This window comes from Mastigoproctus giganteus, chromosome 8 (assembly GCF_048544385.1).
Source record: "Mastigoproctus giganteus isolate SK-2022 chromosome 8, ASM4854438v1, whole genome shotgun sequence".
NCBI classification, from domain to species: domain Eukaryota; kingdom Metazoa; phylum Arthropoda; class Arachnida; order Uropygi; family Thelyphonidae; genus Mastigoproctus; species Mastigoproctus giganteus.
Genome location: NC_143582.1, coordinates 83,338,841 through 83,359,896, shown reverse-complemented (window position 1 = coordinate 83,359,896; position 21,056 = coordinate 83,338,841). Strand labels below are relative to the sequence as shown.

General features: G+C 36.8%; 1 protein-coding gene across 1 annotated transcript in view; it reads right to left on the bottom strand.

Moving 5' to 3' along the window:
* Window positions 1–21,056, bottom strand: part of LOC150081685 (annexin B9-like) — a 208,120-nt gene that overhangs the window by 78,783 nt on the left and 108,281 nt on the right. Inside the window, exon 6 of the mRNA XM_090380286.1 lies at window positions 5,551–5,755. Coding sequence (XP_090236412.1) covers window positions 5,551–5,755 — 205 coding nt within the window. The remainder of the gene's footprint in view (window positions 1–5,550; window positions 5,756–21,056) is intronic.

Below are 21,056 nucleotides of genomic sequence, written 5' to 3'. Positions count from 1 at the left end.
CCTAATCATAATCTAATGTTTAATGATTTAATGTTTATGGCTAAATCTTTTCATTAACAAAACAATTAATTAATGTTAAGAAATACTAAAATTAGCATTAATGTCATGCTGGTAGCTAATTTTTTTTATTTAGATCTAATGGCCACCTTAAAACTTTTTGGGTGTACTTGGCTGTCACTGGGTGATAATGTGATGGCTATATGCATATGGCTCTGATTAATATTGCCTCTGGGTGTGTGTGTGTGTGTGTACATAACCATTAATTCTGGCTTACAGTTTCCAAAGGGTCTTCACAGCATAAAATTTACTGCACTCATAATCCAGATGGTCATCTCCTTCACAGGAACAGAGGAGTTTCTGTCAGGTAATTGCCAACAGTGAACCATACCCCAATATTATACTTGCTTGAAATCCTGTTTAAAGTGTTTCCTGTAAACTGGATTTTTTTTTTTTTTTTTTTTTTTTTTTTTAAATATATATATATATATATAATAATAATTATTGTTATCCTTCTCCAGTTCTGGTTTTATTGTGTCCATATTTGTTGCTCTTTGTAGTTAGTTGCTCAGATCATGCTGGATTTTTACCAAGATTGCAAATCTATTAGGTTCTTCATGTCCTGGTTTACTATTCACTGTTGTGTTACCTGAACAGTTGGGAACTGCTCCAACCACTTGATGTGTAGTTTTGTCCTTTACGTTGTCATATCTGTTTCTAGCTTCATTACTTTGCATGTACGCACGACGAACATATTCGTTTTGATGCTCCACTTCATGGTGCCTCCGTAGCCAGGTGGGAAGGAGCAGCAGCAGCAGTGTATAGCACACGCTTCTTGATTAGACCGGGGTTCGAGCCCGTCACCACCAAATACGGAGGATGCGGAAAGGTCAGGGAATGACCACCGCATATTCCCAGAGCAATATGGCCTTAGTTGCCAACGCTCCTAAAAACCAAATAACAACAACAGCTCCACTTCATATGCTGTGAGTGGTTACTAGTGCAGTTGCACAGGAAGCACTTCCAGTTGGTTGGGCAGGGCGGTCCTGCCCTTTAGTTGTGGTAGCCATACAGGAGATAGTGCCACTTGCTTCACTGTTGTCTGCAGGAGACTGTCTCCAACTCCTCTGCCTGAAGTTTGAATGCAAGTGATTTTATCCTGTGCCACACTCGATACAGTAAGATCAATATTTGTACTTCTCATCTTCATCCAGCTGTGGAGGTGGACCTGTTCGGCACTGACCTTTCCATCCAGTGGTGGGTGGTAGTTATTGGGAGCAACACCATATAGGGCTAATCTCTGCCTTAGCCATCACTTCAACCTTGGAAAAAGTAGGTCTCATGAAGCGACTTTTGCAACCCCCCTCCATTCCAGAGTGGGATTTGAACCAGAGTCCATGATATTGGTGTGAAAAAAAGGCCTACATAGCCAGGATTCGTGCTTAAAGTAAAGATGTTGTGCCACTGGGAAAAAAAATAGATTAAACAAATAGGCTGTAGTTAAAATTCCATTTAATAAACTAGATTATTCTATTTAATCGGTTTTTTCCTAGTGGCACAACATTATTACTTTAAGCACGATATTGGTGGTCTGATGTAGTAATTGTGCCCCTTTTATTATTGTTATTATTATTATTTACTCATTCAAGAAAATTGCCCTGAAACAGTCTTTCAGTTAGGAGGGTGTGTAGGTAATGTATTGCATATGGAAATTACAATTAAGAAACATACGTAGAAATTAAATAGCCATTTTAACAATTTTAGCTTATCATAATAAACCTACAGTGAGCAGTCAGAGAGAAAACTGGTACCCCGACTGCAAAAAGCATTTAGCGTTATATGCCAAATATGATCAAAAACCTTAGAAATGGCAAGAGCAACTATTTAAGTTTTAATAAACTTTTCCATTAAATTTGTCCAAAGATGAGTAACATTAAGTCAATATATCTCCAGTAGGTTGATGCTTACAAAATACATATTGGTAATTTGAAATGCTGATCAGACAGAACAGTTTTGAGATAATTTAAGTGTTAGTGGTTGACTGATTTCCCCATTACTTTGTAAAGAGTAGAGTTAAGTGCAATAAACTGATGAGAGAGATTTGTCACTCTTTGCAGGAACTGGCTGGATATGAGCAAATTTTCAAGTGGAAGGAAAACCAGTGGAACAAAGAAGTGTAAAGAGGCAACACAGAACAAGAACACAAGTTCTATGAATGAGGGGAGAGATGGTATTAGCAGCTATTTTGGAATCAAGATTTATCAATCTGGATTCCAAGAAATCTTCTAACATGCTTTTGCTGGAAGACTACAAGAGCCACTGAATGGAGTGTACCAAGTATGGTAGGAGGTGATTTACCAAGGTTGTTGATACAAGTGTTAAAAGAAAAGTGGGATACAAAAAAGTCAGCTATATCTTTAGCTGGTAATGCGACAGCACCATCAAGTTGTTGCAGTTATGGGAGTATAAATAGACAGAAGTCACAACCAATAGTTTTGGCTCTGACTTCTGTCCATTTATTGACTGCCATTGGACAAGAAACAAGTTTTCTAATTGTAGCCTATATGAAATTGAATTTGTACTGATTAATAATTATTTTAGAACTGTTAAGAACTTTAAAGTGGAGAGAGTGTGAAGCTAGATTGAATCTAAGAAAATTTCAATATATATGCCTCCTATTTCTTATTCTGAACAGCCTTGGTACATTTATGGGAAAACCAAGGTTTAGATAAAGGACAAAATTGTAGGATGGAATAAAGGATTTCATTCCTACATGAATAATTTCACCAACACAATCTGAGCAAACACTGGAATCAGAAGATTTAAAACATTAATACATCCAAGGAAAAGAGATACAGAAATCAGAACAAAAATGTTCACCATCCCATTTCACATTCTTGTAATGCCAAATGACAATGAGACAGAGAGAAAGAGAGGCTCCATTGGAGAAGAGATCATTACTAGGGTGTGATCTGAAGTGTCTAGAGGACCAATAATATTAACCACATACTCTGAATGGTTGTTGGTTCTGTTAGAAGCAGGGTCACCACAGGATGGAATATTGGAACCTCTACTCAGCTCGTCTGTCAAAAAAATGGATGCTCCCAAGGTTACTGACACTTCTTGTCCCTGTCACATTAGAAAAGACATTGTAAATATTTTTTTTTTTTTTTTCCTTTTTTGCATTAGGCAACTTACGATGTCTAAAAAGACTTTTCACCAACATGCTGAGAATGTTCAATGTCTTCAAGCTGATGCCAAGCAGTACTGTAAGGAAAGGGTCTACAATCAACAAGGTAATAGAAGCATCCACATAGTTCTATGTATATAAACACATATGGGAAGATGTATTTGTATTCTGCTTAAGAGCATAGGGAACATTATGATCCAAAAGGTTTAGGGAATTAATTAATTTGGGAAATGAAATTTACCAACTATTTGAATGGATCTCATTCAAAGCAGTCTCCTTAACACTGTACAGATTGATTCCAATGCTTCTGAAACTTCTGGAAACATTCCTAATAAGATTCTTTTCAGATTACTATTATTTCCTATCTCTGGCCCAGCTAGGCTTAATCCTTTTGATCAGAGTGAGCTAAATTCAATGATTATGATGGATGGGGAATCCATCATAATCATTGAATTTTTCAAGGAATCCTTGAATGAAATTGTGAATAATTTTACATTATGAACAATGTCTGCACAATCAGTGCAAAATGCAAGTACCGCTTTCCAGAAGCCAATTTTTCATCCCAGTATGCAGACCTGCATGCATACATTTTAGAAAGAATGTAGAAATTAGTACAGAGAACAACGAGATTGGTGGGAGGGACAAAACGGCACTCTTAACAAGAAAGAAAAAGCTCAGTTCTGCAAACTGTAGCATCTGGAGACTAGGCACCTGCGAGGTGATCTGACTGAGGTGTTTAAGGCTTTGAATGGATTGAGCAAAGCTCAATGCTGATGGAATTCTTACTCTTGCTCAGACTACATACATGAGGGGACGCAAATTCAAATTGAGGAAGGACAGTTGCAGAATAGACATGAGGAAGTTTGTTTAGCCAGCAGATGGTTGATTTCTGGAACAAGCTTCCATCTGTTGTTGTGGAAGTATTAGCTTAAATAAATTCAAAGAAGAACTAGAAAACTATTTGAGGGATGAATAGGTGAAACGGGCAGTGTCTCTTTTTTTGGCTATTGATGTATAAGCTTGCTTTCTTGCATCATCTGCCACTACTAATGCTAACAATTTATCAAATATTTGCTTCTAGAGATAGGCAAGTCATAATCTCACCGTATGTGATAATTTTAAGACAACACTTCGAATACTGTGTTCAATTAGCATTAGCATTAGTAGAGGCATTTGATGCAAGAAAGCAAGCTTATGCAGCATCAGCCAAAAAAAAAAAAAAAAAACCCACTTCACCCCTCTGTTCGTTCAAAATACCTGTCCAGCTGAGCCTTAAACTTATTTAGGCTATCAACCTCCACTACAAGGGATGGAAGTCTGTTCCACCAACCAACCACCCGCTGGCTAAAGGCAAATTTCCGCACGTCTATCCTACATCTGTCTTTCCTCAATTTGAATTTATGCCCTCTCAGGTGATTATTCTGAGCTAGAGGAAGAAGCCCATCAGCATTGAGCATGCTCAAACCATTCAAGGCTTTATACACCTCTATCAGATCACCTCGCTGGTGCCTAGTCTCCAGACACTGTAATTTGCAAAACTTAAGCCTTTCTTCGTAAGAGCACCCCTTTGTTCCATTCACTAATCTTGTTGCCCTTCTCTGTACTCGTTCCAGCAGCTCTACATCCTTCTTGAAATGAGGCCTCCAGACCTGTATACAGTACATGGAGATTGCACTTGAAAAAAAAGACACTGGGCTTTTTGGTCTTCTTCCTAATTACTGGATCCTTCTTGAAAATATCTCATAACAGGAAACTAACTTGACCTGAAAAAGGCTGCCCATATGAGGATATGGGCTTTTCTGACTTTGAGCCTATGGACTACAAAGCATGGTAACTGGGCACCTTACAGAGGAAGGATTTGAATGAGGTCTGTGTATAAGGCTTTACAAGGGAATAGTAAACTGAACAAAAGGCAAAATTTTTCCTGTTATAAATAATTCCAGAACTGAGGGGGCCATAAATTCAAATTACAGAGAAGAGGTTTAGACTGTATTGTAGGAAGCTTTCTTTTAGGCACTGAGTTATTAATTACTGGAATAAATTACCTCGCTGAATAGAGAGGATGACAACTTCAAGAAATTCAAATCAGCTGGCTTGAATTTCCTCAATCGTTAGCCAATGTGAGGAGGGAAACACACAGGTATTTTATTTATTATTTATTTATTTTTGGGCTGCTGCAGGAAAAACCCAGAGCTTCTTTGTACCATATAAAAACCACAGAAATTGCTAGTATGCTGAATCCCAAGCTGAAACTTACAGTTGAAATACAAAGAAATAAAAATAAAATAAACTAATCATAATTTATAATAATATATTTTCTTAAAAGAGGAAAAAGTTTTTTTTTTGGAAATGGAGCAACTCACTTCTTCGGTAAGTATGACTAATTTCTCTGATTTCCATGTTACTAGCAGTACAGAGAATTTCAATTAGCGCATTTTCATCTGTACCCATTCCTGAAATGGCATACTTTACCTCACTTGCTAAGTATTCAAGGTGGGGAGTAATTAAGGCAACGATCACATTTTCAAGGTTTCCACTGAGTTCACTCTTTAAATCTCGGATCAATTCCTAAAATATTAACAATAGAATCAGAAAATACAAAATATAAAAACATCTCCAATGTGTGAAACTGTCATTCTTTGAAAACAGCAGGAAAAAACTTTAATTTATCAATAATTATTAATAAAATTGAAGTTGCTTTTTAACACTCAGGTAAATAAAAAGAGGACCACATTTGTTCTAGCATTTACCTCACTTATATAGAGTGAGCTATATAAGTGACGTAAACGATATAACAAATCATTAAAATCATTAGCATATTAACAAATTGTCTGCACATTTTGTGGTGGAGAAGGGTTTCAACAGAAAATTCACAATCACTTCAGTTGTCATTCAAGAGATTGCAGCAAATACTACAGAGTAAATGAGAAGTCTTATTACCCCATTTGCTTAATAATAGGAATATAAAGGGAAAAAAAAGCAAGTAAAGGCCACTTGTAAAAATCCCGTGAATTGTTTAATTATAATATTCCACAATTTCTCATTTCTACAAGTGTTAGATAACTCTGTGCCCAGTGAAATACCAGGAGCACTTTGCTTAGTGGAGGCTTGGAATGGTGAATAAACTATGTTTATTCTCCACAACCAAGCACTGGAATCGGCCCCTCCCCCACCCAATTTCTTCTTTTGTGCCATATGAATCATGTCTTTCAGGTTATGATGGGCATCATTGCACAATTCATTCTTTACATTTCAAGAATACAGCTTTAAAATGGTTTTCATTGGCTGGTTGTTAAATAATTATCCAGTCAACCAATTTGTGTGATCTAGGTGTTCAGATCAACTAGTATACAATCTCGCTGTCTCTTCCTGGAATGAGTCTGAGCAATATGCATGTGAGAGGCACTGTCAAGGCCAAGTTATGTTGAGGCGCTGGGTAAATTCTTACTCTGTGTTACCTAATCTAAAAATTTGATTAATTTGTAAATGTTCCCCCTCAACTTTCACTTTATCTGTACAATGCATCATGAACAATCAAAGTAACAGATCAAACTTATCTGCAAAAAGATCTAAACCTCCCAAAAACTCCCTCATTCATTGCACAAATATACATGATCTCAGTTCCAAAGTCAATAATGTCCATTTCCATCTACAATCTGCCAAGTCCTACTTACTTTTTCTGACAGAAATTGAATTGTTTGGTTGCCTCAACCATCGCTCATTTTAGTTACTGTGATTATTAACTCTATCCTTTTGCTTCAAAGGTGGTAAGTAAACTGTGCACAAGATCAAAACCTTTTGGTCTTCTGCAGTATCTGTGCTGGTATTACTTGTAAGACACTTTCTATCTAGAAAGTCCTTCTCATTACCTCCTCTAGCTTAAAATCCTCTTTATCCCATTCTACAAAATTCATCAATTGCCTGTATCATTCTCAGAACTCTACAAATCATTTCAAAACTTTGACTTCCTTTCTTTGAAGCTCTATTTTCTCCAATCTAACTTTCCTAACAATGAAGCAATTTTTCTAGGTAATTTTAATGTTTAAAACTAGAACTAGCTTCAATTATATACATCAACCCCGTATAACCTGGAGTTCAACACGGTTTCGCTCTAACACGATTGATAAATTGTGGCAATCCTCACACAACACAGTACTTATATAACACGGTTAGAGAATTGTGGCAAACCTCCCATAACAAGGTATTTTTGAGCTTTTGGCGGGGAAAACTCTTCTATTATGTTGCATATAATTTTTCAATGTTTCCATTTTCTTTTGTGAATCCCCCGCTTTTGGCTCGCTAGTAGTTATGCAAAAAAAAAAGGGGGGGGGGATCCCTGTGTTAGGTTCTGTGATATTGAACTTGTGGAAAAAATCTAGATTTCAAAGTTTTATTACTATTGGATAACACACCAGGTCATCCAAAACATTTAAGTCATCCAAACGTTGAAGTAATATTCCTATCACCTAATACAACTTTAATTTACCTTTAAAACTCATTACATCAGAAAATTATTACAATGGATTTTGGAAAAAAATTAATTCTAAATCTATTGAAGTGATGGAGGCATGGAAACATTTTTCAATTGTGGACTGTATCGAAGTCATAGCTTTATCATTCAAAGTAAAACCAACCGTCAATGTTAACTGAGCGCTGGAAAAATGTATGGCCAGAGTCAGTTCATTTAGGTCAAACCAGCAGAGAATGGAATCAGTGCGATAGTACAACTTGCTAAGTCAGTAGGAGGGGAAGGTTTTGATGATATGACTACCGAAGATGTTCAATAATTACTGGTAGAAAAAGAGGCTGGCAAAGCAGATTTGATGGAAATGGCATTGGAGATAAACCAAATCAATTCAGAGGATGATAGCGCAAATGAAAATTCTGAAATTCCAAATATTACACTAAAAAGCATATGGGAAGGCATAAACTTAGCCGAGCAATTAGAATCTTATTTTTTGGATGCAGATCCTTCAACTGAAAGGAGCACAAAAGGGAGTTTCAAAAATGCTTAGCTCAATACCGTGAAATTTACAAAGATCTATCAAGCAAAAGCAAACAAACCAAATTACTGATTTTTTTAGAGAGAGCAGAAGATACACGAAATCAAAATGCTGCAGAAGAAAATTCAGAAGGTGAAGATATTCTGCTTATGCAACAGAGAAAATGTTCTCGTTTAGTTGTGCTTGGCAGTGATGAAGAGGAAGAAACTTAAATGAAAGTACATTATCTGACATATATGTATCAAGTTTGTGAGGCATTTGTTCAGTTATTACTAATTTTAATAAAAATTAAGTTTCTGATAGTCATAAAAAAATGGTGTATTTTTTGTTGGCTTTTGGAACGTAACCCCCTTTTTTGTACACTGTTTCGCACTACACGAGATTTTATAGGAACCTAACTACTGTGTTATACGAGGGTTACCTGTATTTACACAGGCATGGCTAGTCAAGATATTGAGGCTTTTGTAATTACTAATTAGAATTAGTATTGTTAGTAGCAAATGATGCAAGAAAGCAAGCTTATACAGTATCAGCCAAAAAGAAATCCAACAGTTCTCATATTACCTACTACACCCTCTAACAGTCTGTCCAGTTCTTCCTTAAATTTATTCAAACTACCTACCTCTACAAGTCCAGATGAGAGTTTGTTCCAACAATCAACTACCCACTGGCTGAAGGCAAATTTCTGCACATCTATCCTGCAACCATCCTCTCTCAATTTGAACACACCTCTTCATATGTGTAGTCTGAGTGAGAGAGGAAGAATGCCATCAGCATTGAGCTTACTCAATCCATTCAAAGCCTTAAACAACTCAATCAGATCTCCTTACAAGTGCTTAGTTTGCAGACGCTTTGATTTGCAGAACTGAACCCTTTCTTCATAAGAGCAACCTTTTGCTCACTTCACTAATCTCTTTGCTGCACTTGTTTCAACAGCTCCATGTCCTTCACAAAATGAGGCTTCCATACCTGTAGGTAGAACTCAAGACAAGGGCCTAACCATGGGTGATTATCCCACTGCCTTATACAATGGGATAAATCACCTTATCCCTGCTGTAAAAATTTTTGTCATTGACAAAACCTCACGAGCTGTCCTGCCAGACTGTCTGCAACAATCAGGACCTTCATATCTGAATGCAATTACACCTGGATCATTTTTACTCTGCATTACCCTGAGTGTAGTTCTACACAGCTGGTACATTAATCTGAGATGATTGTTACCCATATGAATGCATTTGTCAATATTAAACTTCAATTCCCACTTCTCAGCCCATCTGCCTAATTTGTCTAGATCTTGTTGCAGTATCATATCCAGATAACTGTGATTAATACACCTTTTATACTACCTTTTCCAATGAACTTTTTGACACAGGATTGAAAACTATGGGATTAAGTCAATTTTTGAGAAGGGCAGAGATATTTTTGAGTTTTCTTCTCCATTTGGCCGAACTAGTCAGCCCCTAGCAAAAATTGCATGACAAAAACATCTCATTTTTCTTCTGCCAAATCAGAAAAAATGTTTCTCAAGTCAGTCATTTCCCCCTGAAGTGGATTAATAAGCCCATGGTGCACATGTGCATTAAGACACAGTTACCATGTTAACCATCATGAAAACCTTCATATAAACTTCAAACTTAGACATTAAACCTGATTATTCTAATCAATAGCATTAACAAATATAGAAAACAATTGAAACAGCTGAATTCATTTTTAAACTGTTTCTAGTGTATGCTCTTTTTTTTTTTTTTTTTTTTTTTTAGTGGCAACTGCAAAAATGGGCAGGATTAGACGTTGTACTGATATGGTGCAGCATATGGGCCGAAGTTTGAGAAGACAGAAGATTTATTAACATTACACATGAATTTCTGTAGATTGAAATTTTCTGGAAATATAAGTGAAGGAAGGCTGTTCCAAAAAACAGAGGTAGAAGAGGTAAATGAAAGAGGGGGGGAAAAAAAAAGTTTATTTTGTGAGAGGGAAGGGGAATTACAGATGCCAACTCAGAAGAACGGTGCTCACAAATATATCTATAAAAGAAGCATGCAGCATAAAATGAACATCTACATAACAGAGAGCGAAGAGAGTTTGTAAGAGATGGGTCATTGTTTAACTGCCCTCTTTTGGATAGTCTAGATTGCATGAAATGCCCTTTTTCGGACAGGGTCTAAGAGTTTAACCTTAATTAGTTGTGCCAAAGTTCTAGTAAGACTGGACCAAATATTAGCATGAATGGGAGCAGGCAAAGGAATAGGTCTTTAATGTAAAATAAAGAAATTTTAACCATAAGCTGTTTTGAACTTTCCTTCTAATCATTTCATCTCCTCCAAACAATCCTTGGGGTCTCTCAGACCCTGTGCAACTGCTTCAGGCTTAAAAGGCATTTGGGGGAACCCTAATCTGAAAACAATACTCCAAAATAAGATGGATTTCAGGTTCGTAGAGTCAGTAGCTGTACAGAAGAAAAGTAATGCTGAGAACAAAAAAAAGTTTTCTCAAGCAGAGGAAACAGCATTCATGATGTACTTATGCCAAGAGAGATTAGAAATCAGGATAATCTCCATTGGAGATACATTTTTAATAATAAGCATGGGAGTAAGCAGCAGACTTTTTTTTTTTTTTTGCAAAAACAAAAACAGAATTGAGTTTCACTTTCACTGGAGAATAAATGTAGATCGGATTGTTTTTGCAGAGCAAGGGTTCGCAAACCAGAATGTGGAATGTAGTGTGCTATATAATTGGGAAATCTATAGATAGGATTTCTGTTTAGCAGAAGGTCATTAATATACAGGGGGGAAATGAGTGGAAGAAAAAACACCAACACTAGTTGAGAAGTCGGAAGACAGCCATCTACTGTCACTGAAGTTAATGGCTGAAAAGAAAACTAGCTAAAGAACTACAAAAAACAAAGAGGGCAAACATAAAACGGAAGACAATTTGTTTAATAGAGGGCTTCTTGTTGGAAGCCCTTTATGCCAAACAAACCAGATAAAAAGACTCAGAAACGTCAGGAGCAACTAATAAAGTTTCAATAAACTTTTCTACGACCCTATTCAGATGTATAAATTAAGCAAATATAGTGGATCAAAGATAGCAGAATCCATATCGGCAGATAGAAGGTTGAGCCAGACTAAGAGTTGGCAGTTGGATTTTTCTGTTAGTTTAGAAAGGGTTAGCTGCAATGGAATAGTAACTGGAAAGAGAGATTTATCAGCATTTCCAGGAGGTGGCTAAATATAAGCAAATATCAATGCAAAAGTAATAACATCAGTGAAATAAGAATGTAAAAAAGCCAAAGCAAAACAGAAGAAAACTCTAGAACACAGGTTCTGGAAAGAAGTGGAGAAATGTCACCGGGACCTGGAGTTTTCCAATTATCAAGATTTTTCAGAATTCTTCTAATGTCTTTCTCTCAGAACACTCCACTCAACTTTTACAGGATGCAGAGTGCAATATAATTCTTATTCAATAAATAAGCAGGGTACTATTTCAAGGTAGGTATTGAAATAGTTTGATTGTTGTTGTTGTTGTTGTTGTGGGGGTTTTCTGGCGCATAAGCTGCTTTGGCTATAATGCGCCTATTCCTTTATTGTAATAAAATATGAGAATTTCTTGTCACGTCAGAAAAGGAGAAATCAGAAATGAGTAAAAAATCCAATTTTCTTCAGAAAGTTAAAAAATTCAGGAATATTTGCATTGTCACCAATGACATTCTCTAGGGTTATTGGTTTCTGAAGGTTAACCAATGATAGTAGGGTTGTATTTCTGTCTTGATTATAGTGTGGGCATTCAATGAGAATGTGTTTCACAGTCAAATTTAGAGAACAATGTGGACACTGTGGTGGATCATCTCCTGTGAGTAAATGAAGGTGAGTCAAATGTGTATGGCCTATTCTTGATCTTGAAAGAAGTACTTCTTCTCGTCTTGATGAACGGACATTGGAACGCCAAATTCTAGGATCCTGTTTAAATTGAAAAAGTTTGTTATTTGTTTGAGAGTGCCAGAGTGCTGTCCATTCTGTTAGGCATGCACCACGAATGATTTGTGGATAGTCTGATGCTGGAACAGGTATATTGGTTAAATTTAAAGTAGATGGATTTTTTGCAGCTTTATCGGCCAGTTCATTACCAGAAATTCCAGAATGTGCCGGAATCCAGCAGAAGGTGATCAGTTGGTGGCACTCTTCAATCTGCAGTAATAATCTTCTAATTTCATTTAGAAAAGGGTGAACTTTATCTGTGGAGTTAGATAATGCCATAATTGAGCTGAGGGAGTCAGTGTAAATAACAAATTTTAATGAGCAGTCAGAACAGAGATTTTCTAAGGCTAGTTTAATTGCATATAATTCTGCTGAGAAGATGCTGAATTCAGGTGGAAGGGATGCTGAAATAGTGGTATTTAGGAACACTGCTGCTGCTCCAACGTTTGAGTTAGATTTAGAGCCATCTGTATATATTGGAGAAAAGTCAAAATATTTGTGAGTGTGAACTGCATGAAGTTGTTTCACATTTGATGCTTGAAGAACATTTTTTCCCCATTGGCAAAGGTAAGTGTCACAGGTGGGTAGAGGAGTACAAGTCCATGGTGGTTGAGTGCATGTTACTACTTCTTGTACAGAATGAATGGGAACATTCCAAACCTGCATCAGTTCAAGAAGGCAAAGACCAGCTGGTTTTACTATGCTAGGCTTAATTCTGTAGAGGTTTTCTAATGGTGGATTGAATAAGTATGACTGAATTGGATGCGAGGCACAACTTTGTATTTTAACGGCATACTTCAGTAGCAGTGTTTTCCTACGTAGAGTTAAAGGGGGCCCCATGTGCATCGATGTAGAGGCTATGTGCTGGTGATGTTCTGAAAGCCCCAAGTGCAGTCCTCAAGGCGCTGTGCTGAAATGGATCAAGCCAGCGCAAAGCACTTGCTCTTGGCAGAATCATAGACAGGCGCACCATAATCGAGACGGGATCGGATTAATGCCCTGTATAACCGAAGTAAGGAGGTGCGATCTGCACCCCATGTTAGGGCGGATAAAGTTCTGAGTATATTTAACTTTTTTAAACAGGAAGTACATACATTTTTAATATGGTCTAAGAAATTTAATTTGTTGTCAAGGATTAATCCTAGAAATCTGATGTTAGTAGTGACTGGGATGGAGACGTTGGAAATTTGAAGTTCAGGATCCAGATGGAGTTTGCGTTGTCTACAAAAATGGATAGCAACTGTTTTCTGTTGTGAGAGCCGATAGCCATTAAGGTTGGCCCATTGTTGTATTTTATTCAGTGATATCTGAAGCTGCCTTTCAATAGATCTCATGCTTTGGGAATGACAGGAAATGGAAAGGTCATCCGCGTAAAGATATGATTCAACTGTGTTTGGAAGCTGTTTAGTGATGGAATCGATACTAAGAGCAAAGAGAGTGGCACTCAGTACAGATCCCTGAGGAACACCTTCTTCCTGAATGAAAGTTGTAGAGAGGTCGTTTTGGTATTTTACTTGAAACGATCTAGTGTATAAAAAGTTCTGAACAAATATGGGAAGATTGCCCCGTAGACCGAGAGAATAAAGATCACTAAGTATGCCATGTCGCCAGGTGGTGTCAAAAGCCTTCTGTATATCTAAGAAACCAATACCAGATGCTCGTGTTTAACAAAAGCATTGCGAATGGCAAATTCAGCCTTGATTATGAAATCTAAGCATGATCTGTTTTGTCGAAAGCCATGCTGACTATTGCTCGTTAGATGTTGAGACTCTATGATCCAGACGAGTCTACTGTGGACAATTTTTTCAAGGATTTTGCTGAGGCAGCTGGACAGAGATATTGGTCTATAGTTATGGGGATTGGTTGGATCTTTTCCAGGCTTCAGGAATGCCAAAACAATAGAGTGGTGCCAAGAAGCTGGATAAATTTTTTCTAAAAAAAATACGGTTGTAAAAGACCACGAGGAGGCGCAAAGCTTTTTCATCAAGATGCTGCAGCATGACATAATAGATGCCATCTGGTCCGGCGGCACCATTATGAGCTGTTTTAATGGCATGCAATAGTTCAGAATATTGTAGAGGTTTGTTATATGGTAGAATGAGGGCAGTTTGGAAGTTAATAGAATACTGTTCTCGACTGTTTTTAATTCGTTGGAAAGATGTAGCATAAGCTGATGTTGTTGAGATCTCAGCAAAAGTATTGCCCAAAGCATTGGCTATATCCAAGGGACTAGATAAATCTCACCCATTCCAGGAGAGGACTGGAGAAGGTATGGTTGGAAACTTACCAGAAAGCTGTCTAATTTTTTTCCAAATTAATTTGCTGTCAGTGTTTCTGTTAATTGTTGAGGCAAAACGGATCCAGGATCCTTTTTTTGGCTTGCCTCTGTATGAAACGTGCTTTTGCCCTTTCTTTCTTATAATTTATCAGATTGGCTGTGATTGGATATTGCCGAAACAAATTCCACGCTTTATTTTTTGCCTTTTTTGCTTTGGTGCATTCCTCATTCCACCAATAATTATAGTGCTTACGGCCCGGTGGATTTGATAATGGTATTGTATCTTTAGCCACATTTAAGAGATGCGACGTGATGTAATCTGTCACATCATCAATACGCTGGAGACGGATTTTTTTCTCATCGAAAGAGATTGATGACTGAAATTTTGCCCAGTTTGCTCTTGTAAATTTCCATTTCCTGCAGGGTTTAGCTAAAGGAGCCTGTGCTATCAATATCTTGCATACGATTGGGAAGTGATCACTGCCCATAGGATCGTTTATAACATACCACTCTATGGTCGGGATCAGTACTGGAGAACAAATAGAAAGATTTATTGCTGAGGTATGTCCAGTTGGGAGGTGAATGTGAGTGTGCGTGCCAGTATTCAGTATGGCTAGGTTTAGTGCCTCTAAAAGGCTTTCTATGAGTCTACCTCGTCTATCTAATTTAGTAGCGCCCCATAGTGGGTGGTGACCATTAAAGTCCCCTAAAATACAGAAAGGTGGAGGTATCTGTATGATGAGGTCTTCAAGTTCTTTTAAACATATGTATGGCTTGGCTGCAAGTAGATTGACACAAGTGTTAATGAAATATGGAGCGTTATACGAACAGCAACAGCTTCTATTTCAGTTTGAAGTGGGATATGCTTTGTTGCTTTCTATTTCAGTTTGAAGTGGGATATGCTTTGTTGGGATCTTTGAATTTATCAGGATTGTAACACCACCATGGGCAGCATTTGCTGTATTACGATCTCTTCGATAAAGGCAATAGTTCTTTATCGAAGGAGAAATTTGTGAAGTTAAGTAAGTTTCTTGGAGACAAAGAGCAACTGGCGAATACCGATTAATCAGATCATGGATATCACCTGTGTTGCAACGAAAGCCTCTGCAGTTCCATTGCAAAATACAAGGCATTATTTGTGTTTAACTGATGGAGCTGTATCTGACTGCTTTTTGAAGGTGACTGGCTTATGACGTTCTAATTTTGATTTATCTTTTTTGGAGAAAACTGGCTGACCTGTGTCCATTTCTTCTTCTTCTTCAGCGTGAATTTCTAAAATTGGATCTTCCTGTATAGATGTGCCATCTGTATCCATGGTTGTGTCCTGGTTATTTTTCATTGCATTTGAGTTTGTAATATTGGATGTAGTAGTACTCATTGGAGCAGGAGATGCTGCTGGTATTGTCAGAGGAGTATTGTTTGCCTGGTCTGAGACTTTGGGTTGTTGTTTACGTACACTTGGTTGTTTCTCAGAGAGGACAGTTCTAGCCCAATCAGAAACTGATTTATTAGTGGAAACGGTGACATCTGTTTGAGTGGAGACTGTTTCATATTTTTTTACTGCATTGGCATAGGTTAAATTTTTGTTTATAGTAGGTGTAACTTGTTTTCTTGCTTCTTGGTAGCTGACTTTATTCTCAACCTTGTATTTTACTATTTTTTTCTCTGTTTTCCATTTTTCACAAGTTTTGGAATATGCAGGGTGGTCACCTTTGCAGTTAGCGCACGTCATTTTTGTAGCCGAACAGTCACTTTGATTGTGTTCTGAAGACCCACAATTGGGGCAGACTGGAACTCCTCTGCACACAGTTTGCGAATGGCCATACTTTTGGCATTTGTAATATCGTAAAGGATTGGGAATATATGGGCGAATGCGGCATAGTAAATAACCTGCTTTTACAGAGGTGGGTAAGTCAGGGGTATTAAACGTGAGAATAATGTTTCTGGTAGGTGTAAGTTGATTGTCTTTTTTAGTCATTATGCGCTTTGCTTCAATGACATTTTGTCCCTGCAGCTCTTGGGTTATTTCTTCCTCGCTGACATTTAGAAGATCCCAACTGGATATCACACCCTTAGATGAATTTAGGGTTGCGTGAGGAGATATTTTTACTGGGATACCAGCAAAATTACTAAGTTGTAAAAGTTTCTCCGAATGTCTGTGGTTATTAGTTTCCATTAATAGGTCTCCTGATTGCAGTCTCTTAAGAGTCTTAGGAGATCCTGCAATACCTTCCAGATGTTTTTGAATCAAAAAGGGAGACAGTTTACTCATAGGTTGACTAGAGATGGAGTGGAAAATTAGAAACGATGGGCAGGGTTGCTCCATCCTGTCAGTTTTCAGTCTTTTGGTGTTATTACCTAAATCGAGATTTGTGTCACGATCATTGTAATTTTCTGTCCTGGAGCTCGAAGGCTCTAATGGTGGATAAGTATTTTTATCCATGTTAGCTCCTTCTGGCCCTGGGGGTTTATCTTTACCTCCCAGGTTACCGGCCCCGCCACGGGGAGGCAGGAGCAGTGCCACGAGGTGACCAAGCGGCTGTTAGTTGAGTTAGTACTAAAGGAAAAAAGAAACAGAAAGGTGTCTTTCCTTTCTGGGCCTTTGCCTACTACTTGTAGAGCAAAAGAGCTACTGAAATATAAGATGAAATGAAGAAAACGCTATTCAGAAATAAACAGAATATGTATTGGCAAAAGCTCTTTAGATAGTTCACCTGTATAAACGCACTGAAATCGCTTGGCCACGGAACGCTTGGCACCCAGGGCCAAAATAGCTTGAGAAAATATTGCTACTCTGAGTTATGTTTTTCTACCTTTGCTTCTAAGGACAACTTGTCCCTCTAGTAGCAGGTTTACACTCTTTAAATAAAAAAAAATTAATTTATCCACAGGTGAATCCAAAGCTATTGATATTACTAATTAGTAATCATGTCAAATATAAACGAGTAGCCAAGTGGTGTGGGGAAGAAAAATTATTAACGAAAATGTAACTTTAGTTATGTGTATGACATAACATTTATTACGGAGCTGCACACCAAATACAGAAGTTTGGTAAATAAGTGGAATACTACAGAGCGTCTGATAAAAATTTCCTATTTTTAAATTATTGTAACTTCCTTATATTTTGCCTAATTTTGATGAAACCAAAATGAAATTATGCAGTTCCTTAAGGTTTAGAAAGCTAATGTTAGTTTATTTTTATGGGTGAATCATGCTTCCAGTTTTGAGTGTTCAAGAGAGGGCCAAAATCGCAGCCTGCCATGAGTTTGGAGATCTATTATAAAAGTACAAAAGTGATGGGGGGACTGAACATGGAATCCATGCAACACTGGATACAGAAAGTAAATGGCAACCTTGCAGACTTTCCAGACAAACACTGTGACAGGGACTGATATGTTCTCAAGCAGCCCATAGAAATATATATAATGTATATATATAATATTAAAAACTATGCTTGTTTTGATAGTTATTACAATAATATAACTATGAACAAAATTACAATTCAAAATACATATATAATAGTTTTATTTTTTTATATAGAGGTACTAAATGAACATCAATTATAGATCACTACAAAATTAAAAAGATACCGTACACGTATATTTATAATGAAATAAATATCATCATCATCATCATCATGAACTTGGTCCGGCTTAGGTCTTTTAAGACCTGTTCCATTGTAGCTCTTGGAAATGATCTTGATCTCGCCATCGTTGTCTTGGTCAACCAACATCTCTCTTGCCTGTAGGTTTGTAGTTAAAGGCTAATTTTGGGATCCGGTCTGGGTTCATTCTTTCTATGTGGCTGATCCATTTTTCCTGATACCGTTTTATGTCATTTACTATGTTATCTACTTTTAATTTCTTGCGGATATCTAAATTTCTTTGGTGGTCTAGTCTTGTAAAGCCTAATAATGGTCTTAAAAATCTCATTTGTGCTGCTTCTAGTTTGTGTGCATATTTCTTATTTATGACCCAAGTCTCACAGCTGTAGAAAAGGTCTGGTTTTGAAGTGATGTTGTGCAGTCGTAATTTTGTTTCAGTTGTCATTTTTTTTCCCGAAGTGGCATTTAATCGTTCCATTCATTTTATTATATTTTTGTAGTTTAGTGTGGATGTCTTTCCCTTCATTTGATATTAAATTTCCCAAATAGGTGAAGTCAGAAGTCAGATATTTGTTCTACTATTTTATCATCAATAACAATTTTGACTCTTTGTATGTTTTTTCTACATAATCCCATTGATTTTGTTTTTGAGGTGGAGATTTTCATCTCTTACTTTTTACCTATTTTATTAAGTTCATTTGCTGCTATCTGTAGTTCATCTTCGGATTTTGCAATTATAACTTGATCATCAGCATATAATACAGTTTGAATTTTATTCCTGTTTTTCAACTGTATTCCATTGTTAATTGTTTGTTTCCATTCTTTAAGAATTTTATTGATGTAGATATTAAATAAATTTGGTGATAGTCTACATCCTTGTTTCACTCCTTTATTGGTGTTAATTGGGTCTGATATTTGACCATTAGAATATTTTATACAGACTTGAGTTTTTATATAGGCTTTGGATCACTTTCCGGAGTTGGGTTGGGATATTTTCTTCATGTAGAATCTGTCAAAGTTTTTCCCAGTTTACATTGTCATATGCTTTTTCATAATCAATAAAGAGCAGAAATGTTGGTAGATTGAATTCTCTTCTTTTCCTCAAAATTTGTTGTAGTGAGAAAATGGCATCTATTGTGCTTCTCCCTTTTCTGACCCCACATTGTTCTTCTTCTAAGAATTGTTCACTGTATTTATTAAGTTTATTCTTTAGTACATTAGAGTATAGCTTTGCAGCAGTTGACAGCAGTGTTGTCCCTCTGTAGTTGTTAGGGTTATTTCTGGAGCCTTTTTTGTGTAAACTGATTACTATTCCTGTTTCCCAATCTTTGGGTATCTGTTGCTTATGCCATATGATGTTAAATAATTTTAGTAGTGCATTTTTTAGTAAGGTGCCCCCATATTGAAATAGTTCTACATTCAAATTGTCTATGCCTGGGCTTTTTCAGTTTTTTGATTTTTGTAATATTAACTCTAGTTCTTCCATTGTTATATTTTCTTCATCTTTGGTTATCACAGATTCATCTTCCAATTCCATGGCGCCTGGGTTATACCATAGTTTGGAATAATGTTGCTTCCATTCTGCTTGGGAGATGGAGTTGGTTTTTATTTAATCATTTGTGTCTAGTTGTAATTTCTTAAAAATTTTAAAGCCTCTTCTCTGTGGGCCCGTGATATCACGTTCTAAAGATTTAACAAATTTATCTCAGTCATCTCGCTGGATTCTTCTGGTTAGTTTTCTGACTTCTGCTCTAAGCTTTTTATATTTTATGTGTAGATGTAGGTCTTTAGTTTGTAGGAACAGTTTATAGGTCTTTTTTTTCTCATTGATTGTTTGTTTCAATTCTTCATTCCAAGTTCTTAGCCAGTTTTTATTTTTTATAGGTTTATATCCAAGACTTTCTTCAGCAGCTCCCAGAATTAATTTTTTTCATGTTTGACCAGATTTCCTCAACATTATCACTTCCTCAACATCCTCAACACTTTCACCTAATTTGAGTTTATCTTTAAATCGACTTTCATACAGGAATTTGGTGCTTTCGTCTTCCAACAAATGTATTTTTAATTTCTTAGTAGTTTTTGTTGGTATTTTCTTATTTTTATTAAGATAATTTCTTTTTATTTTGAAAGTGCTTTCTACTAGGTAGTGATCACTGTCAATTTATTTCATTGTCAATTTCACAGAGGCAATGAAATTGACAATGAAATAAATATAAAAATAAAATAAAAAAAAATTGAAGTAACTTAAACCCCAAATTATGTGGCACCCCTGGAATGTTGTTGCGGCACCCTAATATTAACCAATTAGCCTAAAATTAGCCAATTACAAAATAAACAAGGAAACTGAAGGGAGTGGGAGGGGGGAAATAATCAAAATAATCGATTATGCCATTTTCATAATCAATTATATACAAATTAGTCAATTACAAAATAAACAAGAAAATTGAAGGGAGTGGGGGGAGGGACGATAGTGTAGAGATTCAATCCAATGTTAATAAGCAACAGTTCACCTCCAGTCCATGGGGACCTCCACTGAGTCCAAGGAAGCTCTCATAATTATGGCTACGAGTTTGCTTACTTTGTTTGCTGCCTCGTTTAATATAACTGGATAGATCCCGTCCGCCCCAGGTGCCTTCCTTATGTTTAACTTCAACAATTTCTCCTCCACTTTGCTCTCAGTTACTACAAAATCACTTAGCTCCCTGTTACAGTTTGATAAACTTCGGGCGCTCCCCTCATTGAATAACTCCTCATTGTGAATGCAGACGCAAAATACTCATTCAATTTATTAGCTATGTGAGCATGATCATCAATAGTCAACCCATCTATGTTAAGTGATCCAATCTGATTCATCCCTTTCTTTCTAGAGTTTATATAAGTAAAGAACTCTTTGCTGTTTTTCTTTGCATCCTTTGCCAAAGATTTCTCGCAATCTGCTTTCACCTGCCTAACCCCATTTGTGACTTGATTACAGACTAGTTTATACCTGCAGTGACCACCGTAGCCG